Below are 24,643 nucleotides of genomic sequence, written 5' to 3'. Positions count from 1 at the left end.
TGGTTAGGATCAGACATCATATTCTCTATGCTAATACTGCTAACTTCTGGGTGGATAGCAGAGGGCTATCTTAGCCACTGAGAGATATTTATATAAGGTGTTGCCTAAGTGCACATCCTTTATTAAGAGCACAAAAGGAAAAATATTTTTATTCTACTTCAAAAGTAGAATCTTATGCTACATAAACTTGCTGGTGTCAATCACGTGTGAGAAAAATGTCCTCATGCAGAGAGAAGGTGGTCAGAAGAGGAAATATTTGGTAAAAGGTGGATGGGCATCATTGCATTAGTTGGCTGAGGATCCTGATTTCTCTGTTTGTTATAAAACTGCATGAACAAGGAATAGATTGGCAGTTGTCATCATTAACTGGAGGCTTCAAAAGATTATCTAGATTCTCAGCAGTGCCCAGTGTTAGATGTCTTTTACTCTGGCAGATAAAGGTTGCTAAAATATACAGGCAGACTTTGTACTTTGCTTGATCAGGCTGGTTTTACAACACATACAAGTTTCATTTACATAGATTACATAGAAGTGGCTCCACTCATGAGAAGAGGAGCATTGGCACTTACTACACAGACAGTGAAACTGAAGAGTGAACACTGAGTACCAGACTTACAAACCTGGAATACTTCACTTGCAACAACAACCGAAAGGCAGCAGGTGAGAATATCATCATAACTCAGAGGGCAGTGCTTTTGCTTAACAAGACCATAAGAAATAGGAGCAGGACTAGGCCATCTATCCCATCGTGGCTGATCTGGCCATGGACTCCACTCCGCCTACTTGCTTCTTCCCCATAACACATTATTCCTCTGCTGTGCAAACAATTTTTCAATATCTTAAATATATTTAATGAGTTGGTCTCTACTGCTTCCCTGGGCAGAAGATTCCACAGATTCACTGGAAAAAGCAGCTGCTCATCTCTGTCCTAAGTATATTTTCCCGAACCTTGAGGTTATGTACCCTAGTTCTAATCTCACTTACCAGTGTAAACAACTTTCCTGCCTCTATCTTACCTATCCCTTTCATGACTGTATATGTTTCTATAAAAGCCCCTCTCAGTCTTCTGAATTCTAGCTAGTATAGTCTAGCTAGTCTAGTATAGTTCAGGCTAACACACCCTCTTCTCAGGAATCAGACTGGTGGACCTTCTCTGCCCTGCCTCCAGTTGGAAAGCTATGGACTGAATCTCCATTTCTGAGAGATAATGATTGCCTCTGAGATTTTGCATAAATTACTCAAGCTCTTTAGGTTATGTAGAAGATTGCATGGTACTAGCTGAAAGGGACCATGGAGTCTCTCCTCACTAATATTGCTCTTTCAACCAAATTTACTGTGGCCATCCATTTCATTGGAAAAGCGTTAAGTTCAACAAGTCACTGGGACCTGATGAGATATACCCCAGGCTACTGTGGGAAGCGAGGGAGGAGATTGCTGAGCTTCTTGCGATGTTCTTTGTGTCATCAATAGGGACGGGAGAGGTACCGGAGGATTGGAGGGTTGCAAATGTTGTTCCCTTGTTCAAGAAAGGAAGTAGAGAAAACCCAGGAAATTATAGACCAGTGAGTCTGATGTCAGTGGTGGGCAAGTTGTTGGAGTCCTGAAAGGCAGGATTCATGAGCATTTGGAGAGACATAATCTGATTAGGAATAGTCAGCATGGCTTTGCCAAGGACAGGTCGTGGTTGCTTGATTGAATTCTATGAGGATGTAACATAGGGGATGTAACATACCGAGGGGATGTCAGGGAGTGGTGGGTGCGTGGAATGCACTGCCGGTGGTGGTGGTGGAAGCAGATACAATACGGTCTTTTAAGAACCTCTTAGGTAGGTACATAGAACTTAGAAAAATAGACGGCTATGTGCTAGGGAAACTCTAGGTAGTCTCTAGAGTAGGTTACATGGTCGGCACAACATTGCGGGCCAAAGGGCCTGTAATGTGCTGTAAGTTTCTATGTTCTATGTTTTATGTACATTGCTTCATGTAGAAAGCGGCCACTGATCTTCTCCTGTGAAACAGCCACTTTTACATTGTGAAGTGCCACTCAAAAGGCTGATGAGGTGTTGCATTAATCAAATCCCATTTTATCTTTCCACTCTCTTATTCCAGTCAATTACTGCTGAACTTGCTCATCGCAGAAGTTCAGGTCTAACTCAGAACTGATCAGCACCTTCAAGGCAGCACTAGAGCTAATACTGGTAACTGTGGGTCAATATAGCTGTCAGCGGAGGCTTAGTAAGGTCCCAGAAGTGTAGTCTAAATAAACAGGCAGTTAATTGTGTTTGGATGGCGTCAAAGAGTTGGTAGAGAGTTACAGACTCAGTCGTTTCCATGACAGGTGTAAGCCTCCTCTCCATTGAGGACATCCTGTACAGGAGGAGCCTTAAGAAGACAGCATCCATCATTAAGGAGCCTCACCATAGAGGACATGCCTCTTCCTATCACTACCATCAGGCAGGAGGTGCAGAAGCCTGAGGACCCACACTAACCATTTTAGGAACAGCTTCTTATTCCTCCACCATAGGATTTCTGAATGGTCCATGAACCCATGAACACTACCTCAATATTCATCCTACGCACTAATTAGTCACTACTTATTACAATTTACAGTAATTTTATGTTTTGCACTGCACTGCTGTCACACACACACAGAAAAAAAACAATTTTCATGAGAGACACTCAGTGGCCTCTCTATTAACCTCCTATACCTAATAAAGTGGCCACTGAGTGTATTTTCACGGTCATCTGCTATTGTAGCTCATTCACTTCAAGGCTTGACATGTTCTGTCATTCAGAGATGCTCATCTGCACAACATTGTAGTAGGCATCCGTTAGTCTCGTTAGTCTCCAGGGCGCAGGCTGTATGGAAGACCGGCAGTTGCCCGTGCTGCAAGTCTCCCCTCTCAACGCCACCGATGTTGTCCAAGGGAAGTGCATTAGAACCCATACAGCTCGGCACTGGTGTTGTCGCAGAGCAATGTGTGGTTAAGTGCCTTGCTCAAGGACACAACACGCTGCCTCAGCTGAGGCTCGAGCTAGCGATCTTCAGATCACTAGACTGAGGCCTTAACCACTTAGCCACATGCCTACACTGTAGTAAAACATGTTTATTTAAGTTACTGTCGCCTTCCTGTCACAGATGACCAGTCTGGCTATTTTCCTCTGACCTCTCTAATTAACAGGATATTTTTGCCCAGTAGATTACTGCTCAGTGGATTTTTCTTTTTGTTTTTCACACCATTCTCTTTAAACTCTGGAGACAATTGTGCATGAAAATCCCAGGAGATCAGTAGTTTCTGAGATACTCAAACCACCACGTTTGTCTCCAACAAACATTTCATGGTTAAAGTCACTTAGATCATATTTCTTCCCCATTCTGATATTTGGTTTGAACAACGGAGCCTTTTGACTATGTCTGCATGTGAATACATGCAGACATCCTCATACATTGAGATGCTGCCACATGAACAGTTAATTAAATATTTGCATGAATGAGCAGGTGTACCTAATAAATTGGCCACTGTGTATACCAGTGGTAATAAACTTGATTCTGATTCTGATTTAACTATGGAACAAAGGAGCTACAGGAGGAGAGGCCTCATTTTGGCTTTGGGAGTTCTGACCTGTGATCCATTCAACTATTACATTGGACCTGAAAGTTGAAGAAAGGATGCAGGAAGAAGGTCATCATGGAATAATTCTGGCCAGGATTTCAGTACCACATTCAAATCAAATCAAATCACATCAAATAAAGTCAAGTTTAATTATCATAACCATATATGCATACAGTTGAATGAGACAGCATTCCTCTGGGGCCTAGGTGTGTAACATACATACAAAACAGCAAGAGAGAGAGAAAAAAAACACACACATTGTTATGCAAGGAAACACATGTATAGTCCAAGTCCCTGATGGACTTGAAAATTGATAGTAGAGTTCCTGGCAAACTAACGTGGTACTCCACTGATCAAACACTGGAGGACAGCAATGACAGGAGAGGCCAACTCCCAAATGAGCATGGGCTCCATGCTACACTACCTCCAGTGTCTTCTCACCTGGACTGCAGCAGCAGGCAAGCCCATGGGTTGAGGTCTGGTCCTCGCTACAACTGAGGCCGTGCTGCTGCCTCATCACCCCTCTCTCCACCAAAGAAGAGAAACAGGCCCGCAGCATCTTATATTATCAATGTCCAACAGGGCCTTGTGATCGCAAGAGAAATGTCCAAGACAATCACTTACGGTTACATTGCATGTTGCTTTCGTGCACCAACTCCGATTCCTTCCCCTGTTGTGTCATAACATCTGTTACGCACACCATATTGGAAGTGTAGTTAAATGCCACATCAGAAAATGGGAGTTTAGAAAAATATAGGAACCAAATAGCTCAGTAAATTTTACAGTGTGATGAGCTGGCTGACCTTAAACAGGAAATCATAACTGTTACTAACTGATACAAATTGGTAAAGGGGTTAATAATAAATCAGCAGGGACACTGCTGTTTATTGTCATGTTATTATACAGTATCCAAATGGATCTGGATGGATAAAGATGTGCGAATAAAGGAATTGTGTTAAGAGTTAAGCTTATGTTGTTAAATCCAGTGACAAAATGGGAAGCTGCAGAAAGAATTTTATTTAGTGAGCTACAGTACGGAATAGTCCCTTCCAGCCCTCAGTACGGAATAGTCCCTCCCAGCCCTTCAAGCCACACTGCCCAGCAATTCCCCGATTCAATCTGGACCTAATGACGTGACAATTTACAATGACCAATTAGCCTAACAACCAGTACATCATTGTACTGTGGGAGGAAACCCATGCGGTCACGTGGAGAAATATACTAACTCCCTACAGGCAGTGGCAGGAAAGGGATCCAGGTCCCCTGTACTGTAAAGCTAACCATGACGCCACCATGCAGTCCATTGGAGATGGCAGGAAAACTGGGCATCAAATGGGTCGGGAAAATAAAATGACACTGAACATCAAGAAACAAATTACCCCTGCCCTTTATACATAAGGAACAGCCCCTTTAAAAAGTACAAATGCAATGTCTTTTTGTACATAACTAAAACGTATTTATTCTGCATGTGTTGTTACACTTTTAATATAAAACTTTATGTCACTCACTAAAATTAATAATTTACAACATAAATCCTTTTCCCTCACAAGAAACCATGTAGTCCCATCACACAGACTTTTTAGGTCAAAAAGGAAGAAAAAAATAAGTTTTCCATTCTTGCCTTGGACAGATGCTGTTCTATCAATGACCACACACACTCTCTCTGACCGTGACCATGAAAATTCAGCAACTAACAGTTGTTATTTTTTGGGCTTTATCTAATCTGCCTTCCTGAAATTATCTTCAAAATACATTTTCCTAAAAACCTCAAAAAGATGCCGAAAAGTAGATAAAAGGAACCATTATTTTCACCGATTTGAGGTGAGATGGAAGCAAATAGAATCTGAATGAGACAAATGGACTATAAGCTTGAGAGTTAGGCCACTGAGGAGAGAAATAAAACCACTTCTTACAAAAGCTAAAAGCAATTTGGAACTGCTTCCTCAAAAGCCCAAGTATTCTCATCAATCAAAGGTTTCAGTATCACTATCATTAAGATCCCAGTATGTAAATGTATTAATGGATTGGGGATTTAGGTGGGTAAATTAGAAAGGGATACAGATCAGTGATAGTCTAATTAAATAGAGGACCGGTCTTGAGGGGCTGAATTCTGCTGATTCTATATTCCTATACTTCATTACTGCACTCTCTTAAAATGTGTCTAAAAGCAGATCATTTTCATGATTCCCTACAGCTTCCCCAATATATTTTGCATTTTCTTTCTTAGCATTCACCTCAATCTTCTCAAAATTTCTCCATAGTATTTACATGTGTGGGTGATGCTAGAACATACTGGGGAAGCAGCGTTTAAGGAGGTGCAGGCACTGTGAGGAACACCTTCCCCATGTTTGGTGCTTTTAGTAATCTCAGGCTCTTAAGGAGGCTCTTATCTTCCACTAAGAAGCTGGCACTTCTACATCAAACCACTAGAACTTACTCCTTAACCTGTGTGTAAATTTTAACACCTTGAAAGGGTGGGTACAAATGCACAAGTCACAAACTAATGCACAGTTAAGTGGACCCCATAAGACCACTGTGTGGCTGAGGGGTAAATATAGGCAATTTATAAAGAGACAAGATAAAGATTAGCTTTATTCATCACACGTGCATTGAAACATGACACATACAGTGAAATGCATTGTTTGCGTCAATGACCAACACAGTTTGAAAATGTTCTGGAGGCAGCCTTCAAGCGTCATCATGTTTCTGATGCCCACGATTTACTAATCTAATCTATGTATCTTTGGAATGGAAACCCATGTGGTCACCGGGAGAATGTACAAATTGCCTAAACAGCAGGACGAATTGAACCTTAATTGTGGGTGCTTTAAAGCGTTAAGCTATCATGCCACATCAAATATATTTAATCAAATTGCTTTAAATATATCTGTTTTCAGTTTCATTATATATTTTATTAAATCTTGATGAAAATGAAATTTCAATAGTTTTGAATTCTGATTGTCACCAACATTTATGGCTTTAACAGCTTTGACATGTGGAAGAGTGGCTTAGCCAAATATCAAAGTAACTTGGTGGGTGGAGATTTGCTACCTGTACTTACGATCAGAAATCTCAGACTTGCCAGTGGTTGCACTGCGTTTCCTGCAGTTACTCTGTCCACAAATAGTGGGTTTACTGAAAAAGCAACTGACGAGCCCCACTGCAGCTGTCAGAGTACAATTCTGGCAGCGTGATTAAAGGCAAAGGCAGCAGTGTTCTGGCATGCACTCTCCTTCAAAATTCTGCCAAGAAGTCTTTGCTTCTGCATTATTTACAGCTAGCAAGAAACTGGAAGCAAGGAATGGAACAGAAAACAGTCTCCAAAGATATTGCTTACATTTGAACCAGGCATTGTAAACAGTTTAGCATTAACTTATGCTTCTGTTAGATGAACACAACAGTTAATATTGTAATCATCTTAAATATTTCATGCTTGTATTCTATATTCTGTCACTGATAGTTTCATCATGAGAGTATACTCCAGCGACAAGGGTCCTCGATTCCTTAAATTCACAAACTTGTCTCCAATCGTCAATGCAATGAACAATAGAACGACCTTGGGATTGTGACAACAATATCTTACATTCTACGTGCTTGATCTTACCATCTTGTATGAGCCTCTGATGCACAGCTAAAATCTTTTAGAGTATAGACTGGTAAGCATTCTAAATGAGGCCCATCACAAACCAAAAGCCTTGTATATGTTACACAAAGCCACAGGACTAAACATTTTGGCCTTGAAATGTGTATGTGTGGCACTCTTTTAACTACACCATGCAGATGGAAACCTGCTTCTGGAGCGGAAAACAATGAGAATGTTTTCCAGATTCAGTTCCACCACTTTGAAAACTCACCTGTGCACTTCAGGGCATCAATCATGCGCATGCCGATGATTGCAATTTCCACCTTAGACTTTCATGGAACAAAATAGCCATCTGTGAGATGTTTCTTCAGATCATTGTTTGGGCTATTAGGTCATGTTTTTCTCAGGTGTGCCTATTGTTAGGTGGTCTTACAACAATATAGGGCTATTTATATAACAATATAGAGCCTGGAGGGTGGAGAGCAGGCAAGGAGTTATAGTGAGAGAGACAGAGGGAGAAAAAAGAGAGAGGAAAAAAAGGGAAATAAAAATTTAAAAATAAAAATAAAAAATATTGAATAAATAAATAATACAGGGCAATATTTTATAGGGCTGAGATCTGAGTAGGTATGTCGCAACCTCTTTCAGATGGATTCCATTATCTTGCCCTCTCTTCTACTCTTAACAATTCCATTCCAAGGTACTTACTTTTCCTGAGTTCTACTCAACATAGATGTTGACACCGGACCTCAACTCTGTGTGTTCAGTACTATAATTGCAAGCAAATTCAACACCAGACTCCAGTCCCTGGGAATAAAAACCTCTCTCTGCAACAAGATCCTTGACTTCGTGATCAACAGACCACAATCAGTAGGAATGAGCAGAACACCTCTGCCAGGATTTCTCTAAACACTAATGTCCCACCAAGGTTGTCCCTACTCCCTGTATACTGATGACTGTGTGGTGAGATTCTAGTCGATGATATCACTCTAATAAGCCATATCTCAAGAAACGATGAGTCAGAGTACAGGAAGGAGATAGAGTTTAGTAACATGGTGTCAAAATAATGACCTTTTCCTCAATGTCAGTAAACAAAACAACTAGACATTGACTACAAAAGCACATACTCCTGTCTACATCTACGGTGTGGAGGTTGAAAGGATTTAGATTTTGAATGCCTAGGAGTGAACATTAACAACAGACTGTTCTAGTCTAACAGCATTGACACCACAGCCAATACAGTTTGCCAATGCCTCACCTTCCTCGAGGCAAAGAAATTTGGTATATCTCTGTCAATTCTTACCAATTTTTGTCAATTACCATAGTAAGCATCCCATCTAAACGCATAATGGCTTGGTATTGCACCTACTCCGCTAGTTATCTATGAATTATAAAAAACCAGAGCCGGAGTCCTTAAGGTAGTGCTACATTGAGTTCCTGTGACACTGCTGGTGCCAAACTGTATCGGTCTCTGCCGTTCCTTTGGGTTCGCCAGATGTGTGGAGAGAGGGGAGCATGCTGCATGGGCGACAGCTTGCTCTCCGTACTGTACTGCCCTGGCTTGCTTCTCCAGACAGCTGGGATGCAACATCCACGGTTGACCGTGACCAACGGCGGCCTCACTTACGATTCTTGGTTAAAAAAAAAACCAGATGATCTTCCAAGGAGGATGTCAGCCATCTGCATCTACACACAAAACACTGGAGGAACTCAGCATATCCAATTCCAGCATCTGCTATGTCAATGGTGTCTGTCCTGCTGATGTCCTCCACTGTTTTGTGGATTGCTCCAAATTCCAGATCCTTTGTCATATGCAGTCCCTTACTGCCTAACTTGCTATGTTCTTCCATAACTTTGTGTGTTGCTTCACATTCCAGCATCTGCAGATCCTTGTGTTACCATCTTTACCTTGTCTGACCTATATCTGATTTCAGACCCACAATAGCATTTTAAACTCAGAAATGCACTCTAATATGACCTATCAGGTCATGCAGTTCTAATATGACCAGCAGACTAAAACTGAAGGTCTGCAGTGATTCAGGAAAGCCACTCATCAACATCATCTTAAGGGTATATTAAATTAGCTTTATTAATCACATGTGCATTGAAGCATAGTGTGAAATCTGTCATTTGCATTAACTACCAACACAATCTGAGGATGTGCTGGGGGCAGCCCACAAGTGTCATCACATATTTCAGCAGCAACCTAGCATGGCCACAATGTTTAGCAGAACAACAAGCAGCCAATATACAATAAGCAACTATAGCAAAGCAACATCACTCACCACCCCCCCCCCCCCACTCACACATGCAGAAAAGGATCCAACCGCAGGACAAGACCGTGACCTCCAGACTGTGTCTCTGGATTCACAGACATCAGGCCTCCAACCTATGTACTCACCAATCTGGGAGCTTCAACCTTTGGACTTCAACCTCATGACTCGCCAACCTCAGGCTTCCACCTCCTAGCTTTGATCTCTGGACTCAGCAACCTCTGGGCTTGACCCCACCAAACATGGGCCTTTGATCTAGAGAACTGCCAACTGACCTCAGGCTTCCAACCCTGGAGCTCGCTGATCTCAGACTTTCAACTTCAGGGATCACCAGCCCTTGTTCTCAGGACCTTGGGCTTCCATCACTGAGGATCACTGGCCTTGACATCAGAGTGCTCCGACCTGAACTCTGACCTCCTTTCCCTAATTCTTCATTTACTGTCCTCAGCCTGCCCCTGCCCTAATCTGACCCATATCTTGCCACACTGTCTCCAAAAAACATTCCTACGTGCTGAAACTGGAGAGGGTTCAAAGGAGGTTCACAAAAATGATTCCTAAATTAAATGGCTTGTCATATGAAGAGCACTTGATGGCTCTGGGCCTGTATTCACTGGAATTTAGAAAAATGAGGGGTGACCTAATTGAAATCTATTGAATGATGAAAGGACTTGACAAAGTGGATGGGGACAGGATATTTCCTATGGTGGGAGTGTCTAAGACCGGAAGACACAGCCTGAAAATAGAGGGGTGTACTTTTAGAACAGAGATGAGAAGTTTCATTAGCCAGAGAGTGGTGAATCTGTCGAATTATTTGCCACAGGGAGCCGTGAAGGTCAAGTCTTTATGTATATTTAAAGCAGTGGTTGATAGGTTCTTGATTGGTCATGAAGGGATATGGGGGGAAGGCAGGAGATTGAGGCTGAGGGGAAAAATGGATCAGCCATGATGAAATAGCAGAGCAGACTCGATAGGCCAAATGGCCTAATTCTGCTCCTATATTTTATGGTCTACAACTAAATCTGAGCCACAAACCCAATAGGCATCGCAGTTCAGCAATAAATTGCTGGCCTTAGCATCAAAGTTTACATCTTGGAACACGAACAAAAAGAAAACTTTTAACCCACACTATTGCTTAGAAATGTGAAGTTACATTTCCTACTGCACGGAAACATTATAAGATGGGTTCCCCTGAAAACGTTACAAAATTGTTCCCAAATGTGAGTCACAATGGTTTCTACCCAACATGGACGTGTATGGTTCTTCGTGGAAACAATCATAGTTTATTACAGCTACTTTTCATCAGGCATGCGTCAGTTCTCCGAGGCACATTACCCCTGGCAGCCTGACATCAGCTCCACATGTTACGGTCAACATGAGGGAGAGGGAGACGGGGAGGGATGTGGAGAAGGAGACGGGGAGGGATGTGGAGAAGGAGACGGGGAGGGATGTGGAGAAAGCACCCACTGGAGTGATCCTGAACGTGATGCTTGCCTGGAAAAGAATCCATGCACATCAAAGCAACAACCTTCATGACATATTGAGGTGACCTCTGAGCACTCCAAGTACTGCCTTGTGATATTCACATGCATATTTGCTCAGACAAGTATACTTTAAGATGCAAAAATGAACGTGTACAAATAAAGACACGTGTTATGAATGTATAATACAACAATTATTTTCTTTGTATCCTCCAATGAGGCATTAAATGGTAGGAATAGAAAGAGATCATGAGACAAGAGGGATAGTTCTCAAAAAAGACACCTTATCAGGAGATTGGCATCCTCTTTATGGGTGGATGGATCATTGCAGGAACCATTCAATGAGTCTGTCTGCAAACACTATCACCAAAAAGTACTTCTCTGCTGGTTTGAGTGAAGTCTCCAGTGAATTTTGGCAGCATCCAGTTTTAAGATGAAAAATGGCCTCGCTGTCTAAAGATGCATGGGGCCTTTTGAGACTGCCAAAGGACTTATGTTTTCAGGACCCTGAGGGTCAAGTTTGGAAGGAATGTATCATGCATGGCACAAAAAATGAGAAGCTTGAGAGGGCATCTGATGCTGGGAAATGTATGCAAAAGTATGGATTCCAAACAGAAGTGTCCAATTTTATGATAGGCATCATTTCTCCCAGAAATTATACCTGTTGATTTATACCTGTTGTATCAGTTTTGGATCAATATGACTGACAAAAATTTGCACAGTGCAGTTTAATTTCTGGACAATGCGCAGTTGAATCAATGCAACCAAGGATAACCAGCAACCTTCTCTACATTCGCAAGAATAAAACTGTTTAAAAATAATTAGGCTGTGTTACGAGAATACACATAAAATTAAGATGTTTGCTGGCCTGGGCTAGCATCAGTGGCATCAGCAGTTGGTCTGCCACCTGCCCTCAGGGGAAGGAGAGATAAGGAACAATGGAGCAGCGTCTGGAGATGTGTAATGAAGGGATGTGGGAGAGGGAGCTGTCTGGAGCGGCTCCCCCCTTTGAACCCTGAACTGTTTGAAGTGATGGACAGGCGATACCCCAGCAGGGGGATAAAAAGGGGACAGGTTCGCTAAGACAGACACACACGCCACCCAAGGTAACGAGACCCTGGAAGCGGTGCGCTTCCCACGAGTGGGTGAGAAGTACCGGACAACGACAAGGGTGGAAAGGTACGATCAGCGGGAACCCGGTGTGTGTCCGCCCTTGCCTGGGTGCCGGGTTCACTGCAGAGGATCGACCGCATCTGGAGGAGGGGTCACAGTCGGTGACCTCAGGTGACATCACCAAGGACCCGCCCAAATGCTGTTTGTGAGCCATCTCGCTGGTCTGTGAGTGAAGCTGTGCTGAATGATGAGTTGTTCCTATTCTATGTCTCTCTTCCCCACCTTGTCCATCGCCATGACAACGATTACTGCGAACTGAACTACAAACTGGACTGAACTTTGAGTCATTTTGAAATTGGTCATTTACCCCTAGACAACGATAGAGCTTGATTGATGCTGTTATCTTAATTCTGTGCACATGTGTGGTTATCATTGTTGAATTGTTGCATTTATTATCCTTTCGATTACTGTGTTGCTTGTTTCTTTAATAAAACTTTCTTAGTTCTAGTACTCCAGACTCCAACTGAGTGATCCATTTCTGCTGGTTTGGCAACCCAGTTACGGGGTACGTAACAGCTGCTGTGGCTTGTTTTCAAACTGTTGATTTCAAACAATTATTAAGACAGATCATTAAGACACTACTTTCTAATTAGTCAATGAAAAGCAACCCAGATACAAACACATTATATCTTGTAGGTGAAAGGTTAATAGTTGATCATTTGATAGGGCATGAAAAAAGTAGCAAGTAAAATCTAAGATATCCAAGATATTTTTTTTGTGAAGGTCTTGAATATTGAGACCAGATTAAGGAGAAAATAATGCCTCTTTGGGTATCTTTTTAGAACATGTACTTGAAGGCAGAAGACATGGGTAAGGTTCTGAATTAATTCTTTCGGGTGGTTTTGTAAAACAGAGTGTTTTGTCAATATTGTAGTTACAGAGGAAGCTTGTGAAATATTGGAAGGGATAAACACAAAATAAAAATATTGGGAGATGTTGCATCTTTGAAGTAGATAAATTGCCAAGCCTGGATTAATGTATCTCTGGCTGCTTGTTAACAGAAGCAAGAAAGCAAACTGCAGAGTCTCTAAGTGATTAGGCTCCACTCAATAGCCTGTAAATCTACTCCGTCACAAGCTGCACCATTGCAAAGGGTGCAAAGGAGATGATTAAGTAAGTCCAGAGCTGAGCCAGGTCAGGGTGTTTGCTGGGATCAGATCAGGGCACTGGTCAGGTTGAATTGAATTGACTTTATTTCTTACATCCTTCGCATACATGAGGAGTAAACATCTTTATGTTACGTCTCCGTCTAAATGTGCAAGGTGCAATCATAGTAATTTATAATAAATAGAACAGTCAATATAACACAGAAATACACTCAAATCAACGTGAGCTAATCAGTCTGATTAACCAGGTTGTAGGAGTTGCTCTGGAGCCATGGTTGAGGTTGGATTGGGGCCTTTGACAGAGATTGAGGGTTAGATTTGGGAATCAGTTGAGATGTCAAGTGAGCAAAGTTAGGGAATACTGGATAAATTAGGGGCCATTGAGGTGTAAGGGAGCTTTTGGGAAGACGGTAGGGGGTGGGTTGCGCATAGTCAGACAGAGACTGGCTAACTCAGTAGGTAGTCAGTGAGTGAATGAGGAGTTGTTGAGTCAGAATCTAGAATTGGAATTAGTTCATTATTGTCAAAATACAGTGAAAAACGTGGCTTACATACTGTTCATGCAAATCAAATCATTACACACAGTGTATTGAGGTTGAACAAGGTAAAATAATAACAATGCAGAATAAAGTGCAACAGCTATAGATAAAACGATACCGCAGGTTAACAATAAAGTGCAAGATCAAAACAAGGTAGATTGTGAAGTCAAAAGTTCAGCTTATAATACTAGGAAACCATTCAATAGCCTTATTACAGTGGAGTAAAAGCTGTCCTTGAGCCTGATGGTTTTTGTATTTTCGGAAGAGAGAATGACTGGGGTAGGTGGGGTCTTTGATTATGCAGGTTGATTCACTGAGGCAGCAAGATAGAGCCTACAGAGGGGAGGCTGGTTTCCATGATGTGCAGATCTATGTCCATGAGTCTCTGCAGTTTCTTGTATATATAACTATACAACTCATATATAACTCGTGGGTGCGATATATATATATATATATATATATACACACACAACTGTTTCCAGCACATCCCAAGGTTGTGTTGGTTATTAATGCAAATGACACATTTCATTGTATGTTTTGATATCCATGTGATTAGTAAATGAATCTGAATCTGAACTTAACCACTAGGCCACCAGTTCTCCTACAGCCTGATGCAAGTGATGGATTTGGAATTTTACAACAGTTTGTCAGTTTATGGAATGTTTTCTCCCTCACATAATCTTTGATCTATTAAATTACTATCTGTAAGCTGTTGTGGCAAATTTGAACCAATAATTTCTGCTCGTAAACTAACTGAAAGGTTGAGTGTCTTTTACAGTTGAAGAGAAGCTGAAGAATTAGCCTCTAAACCTCTCCATTTTCAGATCTTTGTGCAATGATTGAGTCAGTGCAGAACAATAAATCAGAAACTGCTGCTTTTATGGTGCTTATATATTCTGTTGAACCGACATAACTCAAAACGTGGTCGGTAAGAAAGGCATTCTTTGATTACTTCCAATACTATTATTGAACTACATTGTCCATGGAGTTTTCGAGAAACAGAATTCAATTTGCTACTTTGTCTTTATTAACGCTGCAGATAATATATACATTATATTATGCAAAGTCCGCTTTAACTAAATATCATTACCTCAGTTTAAATTAATCTGCAATTTCACCAAGGTTAAGTAAGGTTTCTCATAATATGATACTGTACTTCACCTTTATTATTTTCTCAAAAGATAATTGATCTTGCACATTTTTAAAGAAGCAAATTAACTCTGAAGATTTTATTATATATCACCATTATCCTGTCATAATTTTCTTATTGTAACCTTGCTCAGACCCTGTCAATTTTGATCTGCTATTTTCTAGTCCTGGGCTCCCTGCTCCAAGTTAATAATATGCTTACTACTCCCTTATCTGCACCTTTTGTATTATGTTACACTGCAGGCACAGTGAAGCAGTGCATCAGTGTGAAATTTTGCTTCTCAAATCACTCTAATAGGGGGTTAGTGTATCTGGAGGCTCATTTAACAAAGATGTGCTTTTTAAAAAAAGCCTCTTCAAGTCAATTTTTGTGAAGTGCATACACATGGTAATGGCTTCACCTTGCTCACACATCAATTCCAATCAACCCGACTGACCAAATTGCCTCAAATTTAAAGCATCAATCTTTATTTTCTCTACGTGTGTCAACTGTTGTTCTCAAAATCTATTTCTTCAGCTTCCTAACTCTTTCACAAAGTTGTTTTTATTCATCATCATGGACTCTACAGTGAAATGGATTACATACAAGGACGTATGCTTTTATGATCCCCTGGAAGGGTGAATCAAATCAAAACGGATTCGATCAGATTTTCTGTTTATCTTGTCAGGGCGCGGTACTTACTCTACTGGAGTAACAATCCAGGGGTCCTGGGATGAAATTTCACTAAAACGGGTTATGAACTTGAACTTGACTCGTAGTTCATCTACTCTAAACATTCATTTACTCCACCATCAGTGTTTAGAGGCTCATTGATATAATCTAGGAGACACAACAGGCTTCTCTGACAGTACCTTCCAATCTCTGGTTATTCCAAGCACGGGAACACCACTATCTGTTGGTGTCCCTAAGGGACAGATAACTAGGGCAAATACAACCATTCATTCATTCATGCTTGGCCTAAATATTGAAACAATCAATAGCAATCATAGACCGGTAATAATTTTGTGATAATCAACACTGCGTGTGGACAGAAGGATTTGTGTACTATCACCAGAATAACCATGATAGTTGTTGGCTTCAATTTCTTCACTGTTGTCTTACAGAAGAAGTTACGAGCCATCACTATCTGATGAGCTGCCTGCTGTATTTGATCAGAAATGAATGCTTTCGGGTCTGATATGGCAAATCGAATGTACAGGAATGTGAGAAGATGCAGAGAGTTGTGGAATCAGCCCAATAAATCATAGGTACTTCAGTCATATCTACAGGAGGTGCTGTCTCAAGAAGACAACAAAACCACCATCCAGGCCATGCCTTCTTCTTACACTTACAATGGGCAGAAGGTACAGAAGTCTGAAGTCCTACACCACTAGGTTCAAGAACAACTATGCCCCTTCAACCATTCAGTTCATGAACCAACTTGTACAACTCTACTCACTACCTCTACACAGTAACACTATGACTGTTTTGATCACCTTATAAAATGGGCATTGTTTTTCTTTTGCTCTAATTGTGTTCCTTCTTGTCAAAATAGCATATTATTAATGTTCAATTTATGTTTTTCTTGTGAACGCTGCTTACTTGATGCTACGTGCCTGTGATGCTGCTGAACATAAATTTATCATTGAGCCTAGGCATTTGGTAAGAAGCTCCACTTTGAATTTTGAACTCTGTAACATATCCTCCTCATAATCTTGTGGACAATTATAAATCCCTTTGTCCCCCACCCCCCCAGATTCTAACACTCACCAGGGAAATTAATAATAGACCACTAACTTACCGACCCACATATCTTTGGGTTGTCAGGAGGAACTGCAGCATGGAGTGCAGACTTACGCAGTTAGTGGGGCAAATGTGCATACAGGAAGTCAGGACTGAACTTGTGTCACTGGTACTGTGAGCAGCAGCTCTGCTATCTGCATCCAATCCCTTCCACTTCAATTGTCATCAATTAAATTTTTATCAGCAGGAAAATTCAGCCAAGCGACACAAGGAACAAAGTGTTGTGAATACTGGATATGCTTTGCTGCTTTGTCTTGACTGGGAACTATGCAGGCTAGGATAGTTTCACAGTACAAACTGTGCTGATGGAGCAGATTGATGCAGAGTTTTACTAATGTGTGCGTGCATGTTGTGTATGCACATGGCAGGAGGTTGCCCCACTAAGCTTTAAAACTGTTCAAAGAAATGTTACTATGTGATCACTAATACTAAAAGGGGATTATCTTCCTTTCCACAGGCAAAGAAGATTAAAGTAGAATGCAGTAAGGATTTGCTTTGACATTTTCATTGCTATTGGAGCCGTATCCTCATTAAAAGCTACAGCCTAGAAATTCTATCATGCAGTCTGAAATATCTGTGCATTGAAAAATGGATTTTTTGTAAAAAAATATTCTGATAGCTCCTTTCCAGATTTTTTTTTCACCAAATCCCCCATGTAAGTGATCTGTGGAGTCTGCCGGGCATATGCCTTGATATCAAGATTTGTGCAACACTTATTCTCATGGCACTTGAATCAGACTGTACCACACAAAGAAGCCCTTGGACAGTGAGGTAGGTCTGACTTTGAAGTGTAGGGTTCAGGAGCTTCACATACAGTTCTGTCCCTACCCCAGAGGCACCCATTATCTTCCCAGTGTATTCCTTCTATAGTGTATTTAATCATGTGCAATCTCTGTCCCCCCCCCACCCCCACAATCATCACATATGCCTCATCAGGCACTCATGTCAATTGACAGTATCCCAACGATTTCCTGGACCATCTCACAGCGACTCTTTCATCAGCAGATTCAAACTACCCTGACTGAATGCTATCCAAACTCTATACAAACTGACATCCTGCTACACCCTCCATCACTTTGAGTAAATTGTCCCCGACTTTCCCCAGTTGCCTTTCTCAACTCTCTCCCCAAATTCTCTCTCTGACTCACTCCATCCAACTCTTCCCAACACTTCCGACTTTAGCCCCTATTGACTTGCCCAACCCTTTCCCTGAACAACCACTTCCAACTCTCGACCCACCTTATCCTCACAACTCAGCCCCTGACTGAACGATGACACCTCCAACCCATCCAACAACCAATTCCTCTCCCAACACTCTGCCTGATTGACTGGCCTTCAACTGTGCTCCTAACGAATTGCCCCAATATTCCCTATGACCGACCTCTCCAGATTTCTCCCTCACCGACTGCCTCCAACTCTCACTCCAGCCTCTCTAGCTCTACTTTCATCATCCCCTTCTGATGTTCTCCTTTTCACTTCCTCTCTCTTCCTTACTCCTTATCTTCCCCGCGTATTGCCTAATTAAGACCATAAGAACATAAGAAATGGGAGCAGAATTAGGCTTTCCAGCCCACTGAGTCTGTTCCACCATTCCATCATGACTGATTTATTATTCCACTCTACCTCATTCTCCTGCCTTCTCCTTATGACTAATCAAGAACATATCAACCTCCACTTTAAATATACTCAATGACTTGGCCTCCACAGCTGTATGTGCCAATGAATCCCACAGATTCACCACAAACTGGCTAAAGAACTTCCTCCTCATCTCTGTTACAAGTGGACATCCCTCTATTCTGAGGCTGTGCCCACTGATCCTAAACTCTCCCACTATAGGAAACATCCTTTCCACATCCACTCTATTTAGGCCCTTCAATATTTGATAGACTTCAATGAGAACCCCCTCATTCTTCTAAACTTGTGTAGGCACAGGCCCAGAGCCACCAAACGTTCCTCATATGTTAACCCTTTCATTCCTGGAATCATTCTCATGAATCTCCAATCGAAGCACATCCTGTCTTAGATAAGTGACCTAAAACTGCTCACAATACTCCAAAAATGGTTTGACTAATGCCTTATAAAACCTCGGTATTACATCCTTGCTTTTTATCTTCTAGTCCTCTCGAAATAAATGCTAACATTGCATTTGCCTTCCTTACCACCGATTCAAACTGCAAGTTAATCTTTAGAGAATCCTTCACGAGGACTCCCAAGTCCCTTTGCACCTTTGATATTGGAATTTTCTCCCCAGTTAGAAAATAGTCTACAACTTTACTCCTTCTAGCAAAGTGCATGATCATGCACTTCCCTACATTATATTCCATCTGCCACTTCTTTTCCTATTCTCCTAATCGGTCTTTGTCCTTCTTCAGAGTTCCCACTTCCTCAACACTATCTACCTCCAGCTATCTTTGTATCATTTGTAAACTTGCCACAATTCATCATCAAATCATTGAGATATAATACGAAAGGTGGTCCATTACCAACCCTTGCAGAACATCACTAGTCACCTGCAGCCAACCAGAAAAGGCCCCCTTTATTCCCACTCTTTGTCTCCTGCCAGTCAACCAATCTTCTATACGTGCTAGTATCTTTACTGTAATACGTGGGTGCATGTCCTGCATATATGTTGTCAAAGGCTTTCTGAAAATTCAAGTACACATCATCCACTGACTCTCCTTTGTCCATCCTGCCTGTTTATTCCACAATGAATTCCAACAGATTTGTCAGGGAAGATTTCCTTTTAAGGAAACTATGCTGATTTTGGCCTATTTTATTCATGTGTCTCCAAGTACCCCAAAAGCACATCTAAATAATAGACTCTAACATCTTCCCAACCACTGAAGTCAGGCTAACTGTCTTTTTTTCTACCTCTCTTTCTTAAAGAGTGGAAGACATTTACAATTTTCCAGTCCTCCAGAACCATTCCAGAATCTAGTGATTCTTGAAAGATCACTACTATTGCCTCCACAATCTTATCAGTTACCCCTTTCAGAACCCTGAGATGTTGTCCATCTTGTCCAGGTGACTTATCTACTTTCAAACCTTCAGCTTCTCAAGCACATCCTTAGTAGTAGCAATTACATTCACTTCGGTCCACTGATACTCAAATTTCTGGAATATTGCTAGTATCTTCTACTGTGAAGACTGATGCAAAGTTCTTATTAAGTTCGTCGCCATTTCTTTGTGCCCCATTACTACCTCTCCAGCCTCATTTTCCAGCAGCCCAATATCCACTCTTGCCTCTTATTAATCTTCATATTATCTGAAAAAGCTTTTAATATTCTCTTTTATATTATTGGCCAGCTTACCTTCCTGTTTCATCTTTACTCTCCTTATGACTTTTTAAGTTGCCTTTTGTTGGTTTTTAATAGCTTCCCAATCCTCTAACTTCCCTAATAATTTTTGCTATTATGCAATCTTTGACTTCCTTCGTCAATCACGGTTTCCTCGTGTTCCCTTTAGAATATTTCTTCTTCACTATTTCACTACACAAACATTGGACCTGAGAAATGATTGAGTATCATTGCCTGAAAGCCTGGACCGAGTGCCAAGAACAAGCCTCATAGTGCCAGTTCAATGCTCCTTGCAATTTCCAGTTCACACACTTTTCCTGAAGTGAAGGGAGCAATAAACTGAAAGAGCTGGCACCCCCCCCCCCCCGATATCAATGGCGCAGAATTCAGCTCAGCTAGCCTGTGTTAATACTTATGTTGCTTTACATAACTTATTTGATTATTATTTTCTATTCCTTTCCTGTGCACTTCATTGTTTCACTTTCCCTAAAGTTGTTTCACCACTTCCTGGTGTAGCGAACTGTATATTCTTACCACTCTTTGGGAAACAAAAAAACACCTGTCCTAAGTTTCTCAGTTTGGATTGGCATCATGTTCCTGTGTTATACTATTCTATGTCCAGTGATTTATTGGTGACATATGTTTCTGTGTATAAATGCTGTCTCCCCAACTGGCCCGACTCCAGTAGACTGGACGATTTCATACTTACACTTGTTTCTCCAGCGGGAGGGCAGGATCCACTCTCTCAGGTAAGGTGGAGCAGTGTTCTGGAGTCTGAGTCTTGCTGTATTTCGATCCTCCAGCCAGGGGACTGAGCTGCTTCTGTTGCCTCAGTCGATCTTTGGCAGAAGGAGAAGACCGGTCCCAATCACAGCCATCAAACTGAACTGTAAAAACACATAGTGATACTTCAGTTATGAAGTCTAAAAACTAGGCCACTTGACCAATAGTATCTTTACTGATTCTTTGAAAAAAACCATCAATTAGTCCCATGCTCCTTTTATAAGCTAAAACTGGAACATCCTGAGGAAACCCAGACAGTCACAGGGAAACTGTGTGAACTCCTCATTGACAGACTGAGGTCAGAATTGAACCTGTGTCACAGGAGTTGTGAGGCGGTGACTTTACTTGCTGTGCTTCTGTTGTTGGGGTGAGTGCAGTTTCCTCTACACAGAGCAGGTTTTGTTCTGCTGCTGAAAGTAGAGGCAGGACACCTCTCACTGGAGGAGGTAAAGTACGAGTCTCCTATGCAGTCTTCTCATTTGCCATTTGGAAACCGAGGCAACCTCACTCTTCATGATATTCCTGGCAGTGAGGAATATGAAGGAGTGAGAACCGCACTAAACTCCAGATTGATTAATGTGCCAAATTGGAATGGAGTTAACTGAACCAGTGAGTCAACTGAAATTTTGCAGCTAAGAGATCCTTACAGAGGAACTCAGGAGCATGTTGTACCACTGGCTCAAGAAATTATTGGTATTAGATTAGTAGAACGCTCTAACATTGGCAATTTGGAATTTATAATTTGCGTCATCAAATGGAAGCCTCATTATGATTTATCCACACTTATCTGATCTGCTAAGAGTTTCCAGTGCTCTCTGATTTTGACCCTGTGGTTCAAACAGAGAGGACAGGTTTTTATAGATCAAAGTCTATTTCACAAGTTCCAGTTACCTCATCTTCAATTTTGGCCATTTTAATTGCTACTGAAATGGCTTTCTGAGGCTGCTCAGTCAGTGACAAGCATCAGAAGCCAGGCAAAGGACTGCTGAAGCAGAACTGAAAACAAAGTGACCATGCTTAGCAGCTACCCGGACCTCATTAACAACCAATGTCATAGGACCCCTTGCATTCCAGGTCAATGTGGTGAACTTTCAAATCAGCAGCGCTGTATGGTCACACACAGCTACCTCTGAGTAGTTTCTGCAGCGACTTTTAGCAGCAGAGAAAGACCACTGTAGGACAGAAAAGATTTATTCCTCGTCTGCTGAAATGCAATTGGAGTACTGAGCGCAGTTCTGGCTGTCTCACTATAGGAAGGATGTGTTGGTGCTGGAGAAAATGCATAGCAGATTCACCAGGATTCTGCCAGGACTGGGGGACTTTAGTCATGGGTTGAGAATGGATAGGCTGGCTTGCTTTCCCTGGAGTGATGGAGGCTGATGGGTTACCTTATAGATATAAGAGGCTTAGATAAGGTAGATGGTCAAAAGATCTTTTCAATGGTAGGATTATCAAAAAGACAACAACATGTGTTCAACATGAAAGGAATGAATCCTAAAGGGGTTGAAAGGGGATTTTTTTTTTTGAATTGAGTGACTGGTATCCAGAAAGTGCTGCCAGAGGAGATGGTGGAAACAGATAGAATTACAATGTTTTTGAGGCCTTTATAGAAGCACTTGAATAGACCTAATGCAGGCAAAAGGGAATCATGTAGATGGGCAAAAATTGTGCATGGATGAGGAGGAGTGAGGGAACTATTTCTGAGCTGGGATGCTTCTCCCGAGTAGGAACAATGGAAAGAGGATTCTGTGGATAGTACTAGACACTCTAATACTACAGCACAGTATTGGCCCTTCAGCCCTCGATGTTGTGCTGACCCATCTATTCCTTTAAAAAAACGTACTAAACCCACACTACCCCGTAACCCTCTATTTTTCCTTCATCCATGTGCCTGTCTAAGAAGCTCTTGAATACCCCTAATGTTTTAGCCTCTACCACCATTCCTGGCAAGTCATTCCAGGCACCCGCAACCCTCGATGTAAAAAAAAACTTACCCCTGATGTCTCCTCTAAACTTCCCTCCCTTAACTTTGTACATATGCCTTCTGGTGTTTGCTGTTCGTGCCCTGGGAAACAGGTATGGCTATCCACCTGATCCACTTTGTCTACAGAGGGAGTGAGCAGATAAAACATCCCTTTATGCAGTGGATTGTGGTCTCACAAAGCATGTTGCCTCCCAGCTGTGCAGAATTCTCTCCCTAAACCTCACCCCTTTCCTGCTTCTATACATCTCCTTGCTGCCTTTCACTGTGCCTATATTTTCTGCCCTCTTCGCGTATGTTTCATGTTCTCCCATCTCATTCTGCAATGGATTTGAAACATTGCACGCTTGTTTAACGGTGCAGCATGAACAGGAGCGAGCAATCGATAATATGCTAATTGATTCAAACCAAACAAACCCAAACCCTACTCTATTCAAGACTTGATGCCTTTCCCAATAAATTACACCCTTTAATTCCCCAGCAAGCTTTTCTGTGTTCAATCATAGATGAATTATAGAATGGTCACAGTATGGAAAGAGGCTCTTTATCCCCATTATGTCATGCTGGCTTTCTATGAGAGCAACTCATTAATTCCACCTCCTGTCCTTTCACAGTAGCCTAGGCAATTTTTCCCCATTGTATATTTGTTCAATTCCTCCTTGAAGGTCTCATTCCAGTGTAAAAGAGTTTTTCTTCATGTCATTCTTAATTCTCTTTCCTTTTACTTTATACCTGAGATTTTCAATGCTCAGCTCCCCTAACAACCAAAACATTCATCTGCTATCCACTGTGTCCAGTCTGCTCATTAATTTATACATTTCTGTTAGTTCTCTTCAGCCTTTCCCCCCCAAAATACTGTCTCAAACTCTCCAGTCTGTCTTTGGAAATATAGTCCCTTATTGCAGGTACCATTCTTATTTAACTCCTTTACATTCCCTTTAAATCCTATGCTCCCCTTTAATATGAGGTGCTGTGTAAATGCAAGCTCCTGTTTTTTGCTCTCATCTGTTTTCAGGATATTTCCTCTCAGGTGTAAACACATTGAAGGGTGTGTTATTACTTGTGTACATGATGAAGAACTGCAATTCCCAGTGTGCAATGCGGGTGGTTCACCCGGAACTGGAAATGACATTGTTGAGCTGGTCACATACACTCAGGTTGAGCTGAAGCCCTGAGTGGGTTGCAGGAGATTGTGAGGAGCTAGAGACATTACTAGCAAGTCCTGTAAATAAATAATATGTTAGCATTTTTACCCATGCTGTATGTCTTCATTGAGAACAAACTTAACAGAGGGTGTTGGCAAATTGATTCACTGTGTGGAGCCTCATAACTAAATCCAATCTTGGCCCATCTGGAACCTCTGGAAAATGATCAGCAGTTAACTCACTGTGGACAACAATCACTAAGAAACCAACACTGAAAATAAACTTGAGGGCTTCACACTTAGATGGGAAAGTGATTTCCATTCCATAGGTCTAACACTGGCTACATTAAAGGACTCAAAAGCATATATCAACATATAGCACTGACAATAAAGATCACAGCCATGGACTATTGCAGTTGCCATTGTTTTCAAGAAGAAGCTGATTTATTTGGCAAATATTTTTTCCTATTTCAATTCATTCACAGAAAAGGGATCTGTTGGAAACTCCAAGCTTTTAGTCGAATCTCTTCCTGCATCAGCTGTGAAAGAGTGACATGGAACAGCACAGCACCAGCTGTGAAGCACGGCGGTCTGATTTGCTTTGTTGATGCCCCTCTGTTCAAGATACAGCGGTGGTCCATTTTGTATACCAGCTCATCTGCTGCACCCGTAAACCCAGGTCAGGCCATCCATGGGAGGAGCAATATTAGCATACTGGTGGACAGTTACACAAAGGTAGACT

The 24,643-nt window shown here is 41.6% G+C and overlaps 1 protein-coding gene across 2 annotated transcripts in view; it reads right to left on the bottom strand.

Moving 5' to 3' along the window:
• The window catches only part of LOC134337356 (SH2 domain-containing adapter protein F-like), a 343,478-nt gene that overhangs the window by 81,383 nt on the left and 237,452 nt on the right, over positions 1 to 24,643 (bottom strand). For both annotated transcript variants that reach the window (XM_063032282.1, XM_063032283.1), the window contains one exon: positions 20,703 to 20,880. In XM_063032282.1, the coding sequence (XP_062888352.1) occupies positions 20,703 to 20,880 (178 nt within the window). The remainder of the gene's footprint in view (positions 1 to 20,702; positions 20,881 to 24,643) is intronic.

Source organism: Mobula hypostoma, chromosome 24 (genome assembly GCF_963921235.1).
Source record: "Mobula hypostoma chromosome 24, sMobHyp1.1, whole genome shotgun sequence".
Taxonomy (NCBI): Eukaryota; Metazoa; Chordata; class Chondrichthyes; order Myliobatiformes; family Myliobatidae; genus Mobula; species Mobula hypostoma.
This window is presented reverse-complemented; position numbering and strand designations above follow the sequence as displayed.